General features: G+C 39.8%; 1 protein-coding gene across 1 annotated transcript in view; it reads right to left on the bottom strand.

Moving 5' to 3' along the window:
* LOC133426445 (CUB and sushi domain-containing protein 3-like) overlaps nt 1-14,153 on the bottom strand; it is a 289,442-nt gene that overhangs the window by 19,526 nt on the left and 255,763 nt on the right. The window contains exons 59-62 of the mRNA XM_061716381.1: nt 13,174-13,356; nt 7,076-7,249; nt 1,920-2,093; nt 1,270-1,343 (exon numbers count right to left, since the gene is read on the bottom strand). Of these exons, the coding sequence (XP_061572365.1) occupies nt 1,270-1,343; nt 1,920-2,093; nt 7,076-7,249; nt 13,174-13,356 (605 nt within the window). The remainder of the gene's footprint in view (nt 1-1,269; nt 1,344-1,919; nt 2,094-7,075; nt 7,250-13,173; nt 13,357-14,153) is intronic.

Below are 14,153 nucleotides of genomic sequence, written 5' to 3'. Positions count from 1 at the left end.
AAATGCCGATATGTTCAGAGCTTGGGAAGAATAAAAGATTGCACACTGAAGGTTTCATTCTCCTTTTTTAATGATTATCTGTAGTGTGTGGAGGCAGATGGAGAGTATTCCTACAGGCGGTGGCTCATGTTTGAGCTCTCATCTGATGCACATTGTGAGAGAGATTATTTTCTAGTAAAAACAGGAAGCTCAACTGTTTTTCATTATCTGAATAAATTAGTTTTTATTCTTATGTACTATTCCAGTCAGCTCCTACAAGGCATCCCGAACACAGGATTTTGTCCCTTGGTGGTGTACGGGTGTTGTTAAAGTTGTTTAATTATGCAAGAAAAAGCAAAACTACACAGCCTTACAAGCGCTAATCCAAATAAGCCGCCTCTACTTTCATCAAGACATGTTTTAAGAATTGCGGATGAATCCAGTGAGTAAATTGTTTGCAACTAACTTGCAAGGATCTAACAAAAACAGGGCAGAAACAAAATGAAATGAACTGGCTGAAAGCCAGTTGTCAGGGGAGCTGCTGAGAACACACCAGTGGTCATGGTATTGATTGTGACTAAGATGCAACTTTGCATTACTTGGTTTACCTTGAAACTGTGCATCAAAAAAAAGAGAAAGAGTGCACATCCTCATTGCAGAATCTATGCAACCCCATATCATCATCCCCCCCCAAAAATAGGAGGATTCCAAAAAAGACCAGAGCAAGCTGTCCATCTGAAGGAGGGCATGTCAGTACACAGCAGGGAAGAAATATGACTTTCCATATGTATCCAGGGCAGCTCAAAAAACCTAAACATTCAGCTTACTTAGTAAACATGAATAGATCTCTGTGCTCAAATGTTCATATGATATGCAATGCACTGTGAAATCAACTGAAATCCATTATATTCATGTAACGTCAGTAACAAATGTAATGTTGTCTAAACATGGATGTGTGAAACTGTGAATGGTCTGCTCTAATATAGCTCAGCTTAACCTCAGTAACGCTCCCTGCCAGACTCACAGAACCCGTGCTGACAGAGCTGACAGGCGAGGTGTTTGCCCTGCCACCAGTCTAAACCTGGAGTTCAGTGGGTTTTTCTGAAAGACGCGCTGACGTGTATTGAGCCTCAGCCTTGAGACGGCTGAAACTCAAGTGGTTCAAGTATACTGCCTCGCTCCGAGGTCGAATTACGGCGTCTTCAAATGGGATTTTTCTGGTTCTATTTTAAATTTGGATTTTCTTTTTCATAAAAAATAAAAAATAAATAAAAACTTAGCTCATTTTACCTTAAAGCCTGTGGTGTAGTTGATGAAGCCATGCTCAGGTGTCCCTGGGTTTTCACATGTGGTTCTTGTAGGTTCTGGAACATGAAATCAAAATGGCAGCAGGACAAGAAAGAGAATATGAGGGAGGAAACATCATTGAATAAAAAAGCAATTTCTCTTTGGTATCAGCACAGTCACTGAAGTGATGTGGTCACAGGAGCAGAATCACTCTGAAATGCCAAGTTCCTTTCACTGTGAGAGGAACATGGCTCTAAAATAAGGTTCATCACATCTTATTTTGAAACCTGTGAAATATTTCCTCAGCGTCTGACACTACGTAATAAATACAGACATAGGTAAAAGTCAATACTTGTTTTTATCAGTGTTGTTTGTATTGCTGATTGATGAGGATAGTTTGGCCTTTTTTTCCCAGTTAAATAAAAGTCCAAATCTATAGCAACATGCTTTTAAGAACCTAAATGAGGTAATAAATACATAAATAATTGAAAATGACTTACTCTATATTGTTATTCTTTCAATCAGTAATGGATAGCACCAAATTGATTTCATCAGTAAACATCAGGTTCATGTATAGTACAATTCAGGAAGACATGACTGTAAATAATAACACTGTTTCAAAGCACCAAGCCATGATATCAAATATCAAATACCGATACATCGTGGTTGGGAGCCGCTCCAGGTGCCGTCCTCGTGGCACATGCGTGTCACTGATCCTACCAGCACGTTGGGGACGCTGCAGCTGAACGACACCTCGGACTTGTAGATGAAACTCCGTCCCTCTCGCCGTCCTTTGAGCGGCACACCGGGGTCTCCGCAGAACTTGGCTGTAAAAGGCAGCAGTGAGTGATATTGTTGGCACGGTAGACAAAGGGCCGGCAAATCAAACACAGTTATTACGAACAACATCTGCCCCGCAATCCAAAATTGTCCCCTGGTGTCAGTGTGAATGGTTGTTTTTCTCTTTGCGGGGCCTGTGATGGACTTTCAACCTGTCCAGAGTTTACCACAGCTCCCATCCAGTGACAGCTGGAATAAATCACAGTCCTGCCGTGACCCTGAACAGGTCAAAGCGGGAAAAGAAAGAGGATGCACGGATGGATAATCCGCACTGTTTAACATTACTTCTGTTCATATCAACACGCCCTGATGCTCTGCCTCATTTTTACAATTCAATATTTGTCTCATTTATGTCATTGCGAAGATGGGCGCAGCAGATAGTCAACCGAGTGCAAATTTAAATCAGGAATAATAAGCCGCGTGGGACTCCGCATGCTCAGGCCGCACGTGCATACACTGGTTTTCAATACAGCTTTGCTTTTTTTTTTCCCTTCTTTCCTTTGATAGGCTTTTATTGGAATATCCAATTTCCGTAACCGTACCAATGATTGTCTTTCTGTATGATTTGGAAAGTCTTCAAAGACTGAATTTCTCAAACGCATTGGCATTATACTTTGTGTAGAAAGTCCTTTTGTTTTTTTTTTTTCTTTTTGATGGAATGCGGGTGGATGCATCTCATCCTTGTGTCAGGATGAATTGCTCCGTCTAATCATTTTTTGTTTCCAACCATCAACCGTGCTGGTGCGTGGTTGTAGTGGGTTCGAGAATATTCATCTTGGCAGCAAAGAGGGAGTGAGGGAGGTCATGGCTCTCAGTTTTATATCAAAAATAATTAGCAAGAAAAATATTAATTTCTTTGACAGGGCTGTGAGGCTAATTCAGCTGGCACCACTGGCTGGTGCTGCTGCTCTCTAAGCCTCTTGTATGACATTGCTTTAAAAAAAAAAAAGTTTTTAATAGGACTCTAGCCACAGCCACAGCCCCAGCAGATGAAGCTTGATGGATTATCACTGATGCTGCTTCAGTTTATTGCTTACAGACATCTAATCAAACTGACTGAAATAATTTAGGCTAAATGGGTTTGATGGTGAGAGGAGTAAGCCAACTTTCAGTGTTTCATTGCATTCAGAGATAATAAGCTGTGTGGGCCTTTTTTTTATCTTTCTATCCATCCTTCCTCACTGTATCCATCCATCACTTCACTATGACTAAGAGCTACTTGTTAGCTGCTGGAGGTTCAGAAACACTCAGTGTGAGTGAGGGCAGGATGAAAGGCCTAGCATCGACTCATGCAGCCAGGCCACTGCGATATCAAGCCAATAATGAGCCAGCTGCTTCTCCAGACCTGACATGTGCTGCTGTGCGGAGGTCTGGTGACTGAGATAAGTTCTCGCCCGCTCTCCTCCTACAAGTCATGAACCAGCCGGGTCTTTCCACCACCATTGCCAGACTTAATAGATACCCAGTGAAGGAGGAGATTGGAATCCAGCTCATGCAGGAACGGCTGAATAAAACCATTACCTCAAATAGTGTTATCTCAGAGACAAGTTCTTGTATTGTGAGTCCTATCTTCTGCGAGGAAATATGTCTCTGTTGCTGGTGTCCTCTGAAAACAATGCAGTGTGTGTGTTCCAAGCCCCCAGTGTGGCCATGTTTGATATGACAACAAATGAATATGCAAATGCCTGGCCTAGATCTGAAAATGATTCTTGTTACAGTTCAAATGGCATTTTGAGACTTAGTATTCAAAGGGCATTTCTTGGAGGGTTGACAATACAGCCCGAACAGGTGACATGCTCATCAGTCACAAGCTTCAAGCTGCAGGGAAATAATGTTCTGTTTTATGGATATATAAGAAAAATGGCCCCAGGCCAAACCAAGCTCAGCATTTTTAATGTCCCAGTGTTCCAATGTATGTATGTTTGTTGAAGGAGGTATAAGAGGGAGACAAGTCAAACTTTTTTTTCCCTGTCTCCCACTGCTTCTCTCCTCCTTTGATGAATTATCAGTGCTTTGAAGTCATCAGTATGCAGAGGCCAGATTCAAAAGCTGAGATCATAGACATTATCCCTGTAGACATGCAGAACTACCATTCTCAAACACTGAATCTTGTCATTTCCTGTGGGTACTTACAGGGGGCATGAGCATGAATTTGATTCCTATTTGGCTGCAAATTACAGATTTTAAGAAAAAGATTTGACTTTTTCGGAGCCACTGAATCTCCCACAGTTTTTGCTGAGCTGTATGTAAACTAAAAGTGCTGACTTGAAGATGGATTGCAATGATTATTTCAGAAATATGCAGCAGTGCAGCCTTACTGTGTGTGCAATAAACAACAGTGCATTCTACACAGTGTAACAAATGTGTAAGGTTTAATTAGCAACAAGTGGCTTATTAATCCTGTTTGGCCCCCCTAACTTTGTTGCTACAACATAATTTATTGTGTGCAATGTCCAGCATTTTGACTTTAATAGAGACAATTCGTAGGTTTGCATTAAATATGTATATACAAAACAATTTTTTGCCTATTGTGCATTTACAGCTTCTCCATAAAAAGTGTGTGCATTTATGAAGTAACGCAGAGCATGTACAGTATTAGTGGTCAGTGCTGATCTGTGAGCATCGACACTGAGGATTTACCTCTTAATAATGGCTTTATTATTTATAAAAAACTACCAGCTGGGTCTGGTGTAGATAGTGCTGTGCTGACATTTTAATGCATAGATAATAACCTCTCCTACACCAAATATAATCAGCCTTTTCGTCCCCTTTGTTCCATGTTTCTGTTCTCTCATTTATTTGCTGTGTGGAAATCTGAGTTATTCATCACAGACTTTCTTCTTCTCTGGTTCCTCTGGTGCGTACTCAGTCTCCAAAGTTTGATATTGATTACAACCATATTTATAGTGAACAGTCCTAAATTTTATGTCAGTTTTGCACGATCATTGGAACTTGCATCCACATCACCCAGTAATGGAGCTATTAAATTTAATTACAAGGTCAAGTACAATTATTCTCCTTGACACTAAAAACCACCCTAGAATATAAAGGTTACTTGTTCACATTGATGCAGGAGGTTATTGTGGGGGTGCTGAAGTGGAAAAACGTTTGCAGGGTGTTGAGGGATGTGTCAGTGCTCATCATCTTTGCAGCGGCCAGCTCCCAGACATGCTGCGTTTACCAAGAGGAACACTATCCATTGTATGAACAGATAGCATGTTTTTGCCATCAAAGTAACACAGACCAGAGTGAAGAGACCAGGGCACCTTTTTGTGAACTCATAGTTGGTCATTTGCTGAACCACATATCATATCTGGTCATCACACACGACAGTGAGGCACAATATACTGCTAATCCGAGAGCAGAGTGCAATGTTGGGTATTCAGGGGAGCAAATATCTGCATGACGTGGTGTGTTTCTGGCTGCAAGGTAACAAACACAAGCAATCTGCCATCTGCATCTCAGACGCACAAGTACCCATATGGGGCGGCGCTCGCTTGACTGAATATGGCAACGTGCATCAAATTCTGTCACAGTCTGAGAGTTTTTAGTTTTGTTGTGATTCAGCAAGTGCTACTTAAAAGTATCCAATTCATCCTCAGTTCCCAAACTCTTACTTTCAGACAGCAAGTGATGGCATGCAGTTACCGTATATCAATGCAGCTAATAAAGACAATGCCTCCTCAGTCACAATGAAAATAAATTCCTACAATAGCCACTTCCAGTCGTGATGCTTCAGTGAAAATAAAAATGTGATTGGAAAAAGCAACATTAAAAAAATCAACAAAAAAACAAGCAGTTTTAGCACTCAGTGTTGATTAAGTGGGATTTAGTTAATTTCATTTTCCACTAACATTCAATATAGTTATAATGAACATTCAGAGAGAAACAAGTGAGACACCACCTGAGCAGCCAAGCACAGCAGAAGTTGTTACTACACTTGCAAAATGATCCTGATGACAATTCATGTGTGGCGCCGCTCAAATCTTCATCTTCATCAATGCTGTGCCTTTGACTCTGTGGCTGGAGATCAGTTCACTTTTCGCTTCATCTACATGTAAATTAGATGATCCATTTCATGTGCTAATGATGAAATTTTCATTTTTGTTCACCGTGAACAGATGGGACTTAATATGTTTCACCATCTTAACAGTTTTCATTATTCAGATTTTGCAAGTAAATGTACACAGTATAATACACTGAAGACAAGAAAAAACACTAAAAGTAGTTAAAGTTTGCTTCCAAAGCCTTAAGAAAAAAAAGAAAAAAAAAATCCTTCTTGGTGTTGTAACACGGGGGAACTCCATCTTTGAATTGCTGGCGGTCACGTTCTGCTTGTATTATAACTGAGCCACTCCACTCTGGCCTCAATGTTAAATTCCAATTCTTATTCACGATTTTCATTAAAAATTCAGTCATTTGAGATAAATGACTAAAACGGCGAGCAGCTAATTGGTGTAAGGGGTTTTTCATGGAGAACAAAGTTCAGACTAATGCAATCAATGTATAATAGACGTTGTAACATAACAGGCAGGTGCTGCACGGTACTGTCTAGTGACATTTGAGAAAGTGTCAATTACATCACGATTTCCCCAAGAAAAAGAAAAAAGTAAAATGCTTGATTATCTAATCTCTCACAACTATTTCATGCTGAGCAGAAGACTAGGTAACTTCACCGCCACGTACATAAGAGGGGACAGAATATTTTATCTTTCTTTCCCAATTACAGGAAATGAAATAATGATCAATATCAGTAGATGAAGGAGGACAGCAACCAGATTAACTTTTCATAATAATGTTCAAAAGAACATTTAAAAAAAGAGAGGACTTGATTCTGCTTTCCGTGCAAATAGTCAAGACATCAATCTCCCCAAGAACTAAGACCAAGAGTAAAATGTCCCCTTCAGGCTTCTACAAATACTATTACGATGCCAGTTTTCACATATTCAGACAGGAAATGGTAACTCACGCAGGCACTGGGGCAGGTCTCCGCTCCATGTCCCATTTCCCGTGCAGGTAAGCACAACCGGGAAGGACAGCTCGTAGCCGGACAGACAGCTGTAGCTCACACTGGTGCCCCACTCCAGCACCGAGCCCTCCAGCAGGCCGTTGGGGATGGACGGGGCCGAAGGACAAGTTACCACTGGAGAGATGGGGTGGACACAGTTACACAAACAGGCAGGATTCCAGCCAAAACAAAGACCAAAACCATTGAAAATGTAAGACCTACAGCAAAAATAGATAAATAAAAAAACAACATTTTGAACCATGAAAACCAAAGCCCTTCTCTTGTTAAAAGGACAAATCCATCATGCTACATGTTGCTATATGAGGAGTTATAAGCAGCATAGAGTAGTTGGAGTGGATCGAAAGATGTACATCTTTAATAATTCATGTTTGTTTGAAGGTCCCTCAGATGTTCAAGAGTTGCTGTGGGACTATGTTCTATAAGAATCAAGATGTTTTAAAAAAAGAAAGCAGGTGGTCTTGAAAACAAAGCATTTTACACCCATCAATACCAGCAAAACAAGGCTTTTCACAAAAAAAAAAAATATATCAGAGAATGTTTCTTCTACTGTGAAATAAAACGCTACAACATGTAGGTCAACAAATGTTGTGGTTTATTGATCAATACCATCATTTCTGAGGGTCTACATGGATGGCTACAGCTTGGCTCTGGCATTTTCTATTCGTTTTGTCATGTGACAGTTTAATAAAAGACCATGTTTTGTTCTAGTCGTGATCACACATCAAGATTTAAATAATATAGTTATTTCACAGATATAAAGAAATAAATAGAAGAGGCACAAAGTCACCAGCCCCTTCCTGAGTTAAAACTAGGTCTTAAACACATCTAAATTGCTTGTGTTTTGACCGCAAGGCTTTTTCCAGCTTTTTGTGTTTGGAGTTTACTAAATCTGTGACAAATGAGAGGATATCTGGTGTCTGTGTTAGCCATAAACTTTTTGCTCAACGGATGTAACAAATTCATGCAAAACATAGCTCAGAGTATGTTGGAATACACGCTTGGAGATGAACCCGTGGGAATGCAGACGGGATATGAGTTTTAGGGACGTGCATAAAATTATGTCTGTTCTTTGAAACTGTTACTGTGCTCCGTTAATGGCCATCATTTCCTCAAGTCTTTCTTTTCTCTAGGCACACACTCAATCTTGTTTACGGCAAACCACTTAGCACACAAACTGAAGTCACTCAAACCTTCAAACTATGTGACAAGATAATATGTTTCGCATATAAATCTACCAACTTTAACTGTCATGCTAAATTCTAGTTTAGTCAAACTGCGGTGCAGAAAATTTCACCCAACAAATAGAAGACGACATCATACAGATGCAGCGAGATGAAGGCAGGACCTCCATCAGAAGCAGCAGCTGTATTTGTAGGTGTAGTTGTTCTTTGTACTGTAGACATTGTTAGGAAAGAGTAACTCGGAGTTCAGCGAAGGTATCGTTAAGGTGATATAGACTTTTTATTTGATTGTTGCTCTTTCCAATCTTTCTCTTGGTGATAAACATTTAGCTCTAGAGCTAAATTGACAGTTTAAGTATATTTCGTCACAAACCCAATCTTAGCTGTATGTTGCAAAGCACTTTATTGTTTCTGAGTTAATGAATACCAGTCAGCTGAAACCACTCCATCATTTTCATTGAATAAGAGCAGACTGACAGCTGAAGAAGGAAGGTTGTCAAGAAACCTCCGTGCCTTGGTGTTAGAGATGGTTATCTCCAAACAACAAAGTTTAGCTGTTTACTACATCAAAATGGCTGTACTGTATATGCAAGGAAGCTGCTACCCAGCAAGTGTCAGGACTGTTTCCGTGTGCAGATTGAACTAAGGAACCCTGTGATCCCTCAGTACTGAGCTCGATCGGCCTGGTGTCAAGAAGGGCAGCAAACAAGGGAACCTACTTGTCCCCAAGAAGAAAAAAATCAGGACAGGTTGAAACACTGGAGGAGATACAAAACTTTGAAAGCACAAGACTGCTGCAAAGTCATTTTTTTCAGTGGTGCATTATTTTAGGCTTTTGGAAAATGTGCAAAAATGAATTGATCATAGAAAAACTTTGGGCATGATAGTTCATGCCAACATTTAAACATCCAACCATGTTTGGGGTTGTTTCTCAAGTCAGGGAGTGGGTTCACTTGCAATTCTGTCTGAAAGCACCGTCAAGAATAAAGAATGGTTCAAAAATGTCCTTTTAGAGCAACTTCTCCCAAACAATCCAGGAGTAATTTGGTAATGCACTGGGCTTTTTCCAGCTTGGTGGAAGTGAAAGGTTTCTCAGAGATCACGGCATTGAGATTTGGACCCACAGCCAGAAGTTTCACAGGTCTTAACACTTTAATGCCTGACATAAGAAATAAAAATAATGTATCATTTATTTTTTTGTTGGTAATATATTGAAATGAAAAAACACTTCCAAACTTGTTTGTAACAGTTTCATTATGAATACATTCAGGTATTTTTTATTTATTCATTTTTATTCTTTATATATTCTTTCCCCTTATTGATTATGGGGGTGGTTCAGGTCTCAGAAATTCCTGCATCAAATATGATACAACCAGCATTATAGGTTTAATCTCTAGGAGCTATGACAACAAGAATAGATTTAGGTCAGGATGGAGCCCAAAAACTAACAACCAGCGTGCCAGAGTGAATTGCACAAGCTTTTAAGAAGAAACATGTCACTAAATACTAACTCTTTGAATACATCTGATGAAATTAATAAAATATTTTAAAGTGCTTTTCATGGAAACATGAAAAAAACATGATATACTGTAAATATTCTTGAATCATGAAGCTGCAAAGTTTACATTGCTTCCACAACAGAATAGACAAGACATTTAATGTAAACTTATATTACAGTGTCATGATGTGCCTTATAAATTGGTAAAGGCGAGATTATATAACTTTCTTACTGTTTGTGGTTTTAAATAAAGATGAGAACACAATAAATAAATAAGGTCTAAGGAACTGTAGGCTTTATGTTTGGATAAACTCTGATCTTGGAGGCAACTCCAATTATCAGGTTCTCTGCTTAATTCCAATAAGACTTTTTACTGTTTTGACTATTTTAACACTTGTATGACAATTAAAATCTGACAATGAGTCATATTCATAGTATGATAATGATCCTTTGAAAGGCATGGTAGACAACTTTCTCGCCACATTTTTTTGTTTGTTTTCTACACAATGAGTTACAATAAATGTGGAACAAGCCACAGAGGGATATTCATACATTGTCTCCAAAGAGGAACCGCCTATTTATTCTTGGCTGCCAGCGGATCCAAAACAATTTCCATACGGACATTTTGCAACCAGTGTACTATACGCTTCAAGGGGGGTTTTTATGTGTGGAAAGATATTTAGGCCATGATGACTAAAAGTAAAAAAGCAAAAACCTTACTGATGTTGCAATCTGTTTTGTATTATTTTGACTTATTGTAATCGCTTTTTCTGAAGTTCTTGAGGAGAAAAAAGTTTGCATAAAATATTTCATCTTCAAAGAAAGCAAATACAGCTTGGGATTATCCCTGATGTTGCTTTAGAGTCCTAGAAAAAAAAAAAAAGATTTCACTTGACTTTGAACTGCATAACTAAAATGCTCAGCTGGGTACAGTAGAAAGCGGGTTTTGGCGTATTTGCTAGTTATCCTGCAGTCATATATATGCATATGTGTGAGAGGGAGACAAAGAGAAAGTTATGGTCTGACAATACGAGATGACATCTGTACAAAGTTCAAATTGCATTGATTAAAGGAGTAAGTATTCTAATCCCATAAGAACTGCTGTAGAAATTAGTCGAAACATGAAAAAAAAACCCCTTAAAACAACAAAAAAAAAACTTCAGGCATGGGTGGCAGGCAGAAGTGAATGAGAAGCAGAGTGGCCCCATTTTCATAAGTACTTCTAAGCAGCATTAGTGCCTCTTAGCTGAACATGTCAAACCTGGGATTCTAGCTGAATCCTTGCCGGGCGAGGCTTAGGAATGCGTCATCTGCTGTATGTGTGTACAGTATGTGCATCACAACGAGCGCTGTGTCTAGAAGTGACATTCACACATTATGTGAAAAATTATGCACAGAGTCGGCACATGTAAAGCCTCTTTGTCTCCTCCAGTTTCCATTTGTCTCTTTTTTTTTGCCTTTCCTTCCTTTCATCTTGGCACCCTTTCTATCTCTTTACCCCTCGGCTCATATACGTGTGGCACATCATCCAAATCTATGACAACATGACAGATGCCCTGCTTCGCTTTGATTCTAAACTGCTCACCCCATTTGAACTGCTGCACCTTCGGCTTAAGTTCACTAAAGGAAAATAAAAACAGTCTTACTGGATAAGGCCTCATTTTTGGTCTTGCTTTGCAGATTAACATATGGTTTTCTTTGGCATGCCCTAGATAGGGTATGCAAGAGACAGTTAACAGTCTTAGAAAGAGACAAAAGAAGAGGGGGAGCATCGTGACAAGGAGAACATAAAGCTCAGAACATCCAGGTTCTGTTTTAATACCCCATCCACATGGAGGAGCAGCAAAATTTATGTAGAGCACGCACTTAACAATCCAACTTTTTGTCTTGCCTTTCTTTTATTCATTTACCTCAAGAGAGAAATCAGTGCTGCTGGAGAAGTGAAAGTGTGAGTGGAGGCAAGAGGGACCCTGTGGGTCAGTTACTAATGCATACAGGTCAACATGAGCTGACAGCACTGAGGCTGCTACAGCAGTGGAGGGAGAAAACGTGATGGTCTGTTCAAATCCTCCACGTTAGTCTCTGTGAATATGTATGCATGAGAGGGGCAAACCCATACCTCCAAAGGTCATGTGATTGTATAAACGTATGGTGATGCGTCCGACTTGAAAGGATAAACTCTGAGTTTCACTCCTACTCACACTACCCGCATAAAGAAATGCAGGAGCAGGACAGAGACAGCAGCTGTCAAGGACTGGAGCTAGAAGGTTAGGAGATTCAAAAACTTTTATTCCTTTCTTTTTTTCTATGTTTGTGCACATATGTACCCACAAGCCCAGTGTCCCATTATTTTCATCTATGTGGGCAATAGCTGGATGACCAGCAATTTATCACCAGCTTTATGAGCACACAGGTGAAATATTTTAAACACATAGCTGAACTATTTAACAGCATTTTATACAAAGATACAAACAGCAACAACAGGTCCGTGTTTGAAACTTGGATCTGATCTTATCTTACTCTAAGCTGTTCTGAGTTTGCCTGCCTCTAAATCTCCAAGGTTGTTAGGTTTTTATGCGTACACGTCAGTTCCCCAAACTCTGTCTCTGTTTCTCATATTTAATGTGTCCTTTGCCATTTCTCATGAGGCAAACATAAAACAAAAAGCTTACTTTGCTGTAGCTGACACAGCAGCCTAGGAGCAGTTCCTTAGCAACAATGACCCACCATTTGCCACATAGGCGCTTCCCTTTCCTGGTCGTATTTGCTGCACAAGTTAATCTTCCCTGCAACACTTACGCTACGGTGTCAACAGAAAAAATGCTAATCTATGCCTCAACCCGAGGATCATAAATCAAAGAACTATGTATCGCTGATGGGCGAACAACAGCTAAGTCCTCTTCTTGGAGTTTCTAACTAGATTATGCACAAACTTACAGAGAGGAAGACAAGGAATAATTCTAACCCTCGAGCTTATTTGTCTTTATCATATTTAGTCTTCAGACACTGCTTCAGTCACTGGCCACCACCGGTGTTTACTAGTGTTGGCGTGCATTAAACCAAATATATACATGTAACCACATGCAAATATATCTGTATGTCTTGCAGACGTCTAGACTAATGGCACATGGTCTTGTATCAAATGGAGAGTGTGACACTATCTGACCACACAGGAAGTCTTGTGTCACTTTCCCTGCTCATCTCATTACATCTCAGAGAATAAGCATGCAATTCATCTTGTATATGACACTATGTGAGGGTGCCAAGGTTATTACAGAATGGTCTGATGGTTATCAAGGCTGACTGTCTGCTGCAGAACAACTATGTTGCAGAGTAAAATGTGGAGTCTCTACGCTTACCTTGGCATGTCGGCATGGTTCCACTCCAGGTCCCGTTGTTGGTGCAGGTCCTTGTGACGGAGCTGTCTCCTCCTAACATCACGTACCCTGGCTGGCAAGTGAACGTCACATTCTGGCCCACTGTGATGTCATCACCAAATCTCAGTCCGTTCGCTGGAACCCCAGGTTCGCCGCAGGTGATCACTGCCATGGGTAGTTAACGATGTAGAAAAAAATATATATGAGTGATGAAAAGAGTGCACTGCTACATGAAAATGTACAGATATCAATAATAAAGCTATAAAAAGCATGTGAATCCCTTCGAATTAGCTGGTTTTATGCATACATTTTTCACAAAAGGTGATTTGATCTTTAGCTTAATTACAATAATAGATATTTATAATGAGATCAAGCTGATAACACACAAATGATTATAATGTTTTGTGTCTTTATTGAATACACCCATTTAACATTTCATGTGGTGGAAAAATGCCATATGGAACATTTAATTTTTAAGGGAACCCATAGATTAATGACATCAAAGAAAGCTACTTTTAGTCAGTATTTGCACATCTGGAGTTTCATTCATGAAATGAGGTCAGTGTGGTTGTAGTTTAGAGCTAACTTGACTGAAAAGAGACCGAAAAGCATTTTTGGAGTCAATCATTTGACTCCAAAGGCACAATGCAGACTCCTCAGTGAGGTAAAGAAGAAGCCACTGTCATTGTTTAGGGGTTTTGTGTCAGTTTTCTCATCCTGTTATTCTTGGTTTTCCTTGTTTTTTCTTGTAGTTCCTGTTTTTATTTCGAAAGCCCATTTCTTGGTTTCTTAAGTTGCATTTTGACTTCTCTTGTTATCGTCAGTCAAGATTGTTTGCACCCATGTCTCATCAGCCGTGTATTCGTCTGTCTTGGTGGGCCCTGTTGGTCTGTTTTTGTGTGCGTGTTTTTTTTTTCCTCGCTCTGCATTTCTTCTCGGTCTGCTCTTTACTTCCAATAGCG

The sequence above is a fragment of the Cololabis saira genome, chromosome 3 (assembly GCF_033807715.1).
Source record: "Cololabis saira isolate AMF1-May2022 chromosome 3, fColSai1.1, whole genome shotgun sequence".
In the NCBI taxonomy this organism is placed as follows: domain Eukaryota; kingdom Metazoa; phylum Chordata; class Actinopteri; order Beloniformes; family Belonidae; genus Cololabis; species Cololabis saira.
Note: the sequence above shows the minus strand (reverse complement) of the source record. Positions and strands in the feature narration are given on the sequence as shown.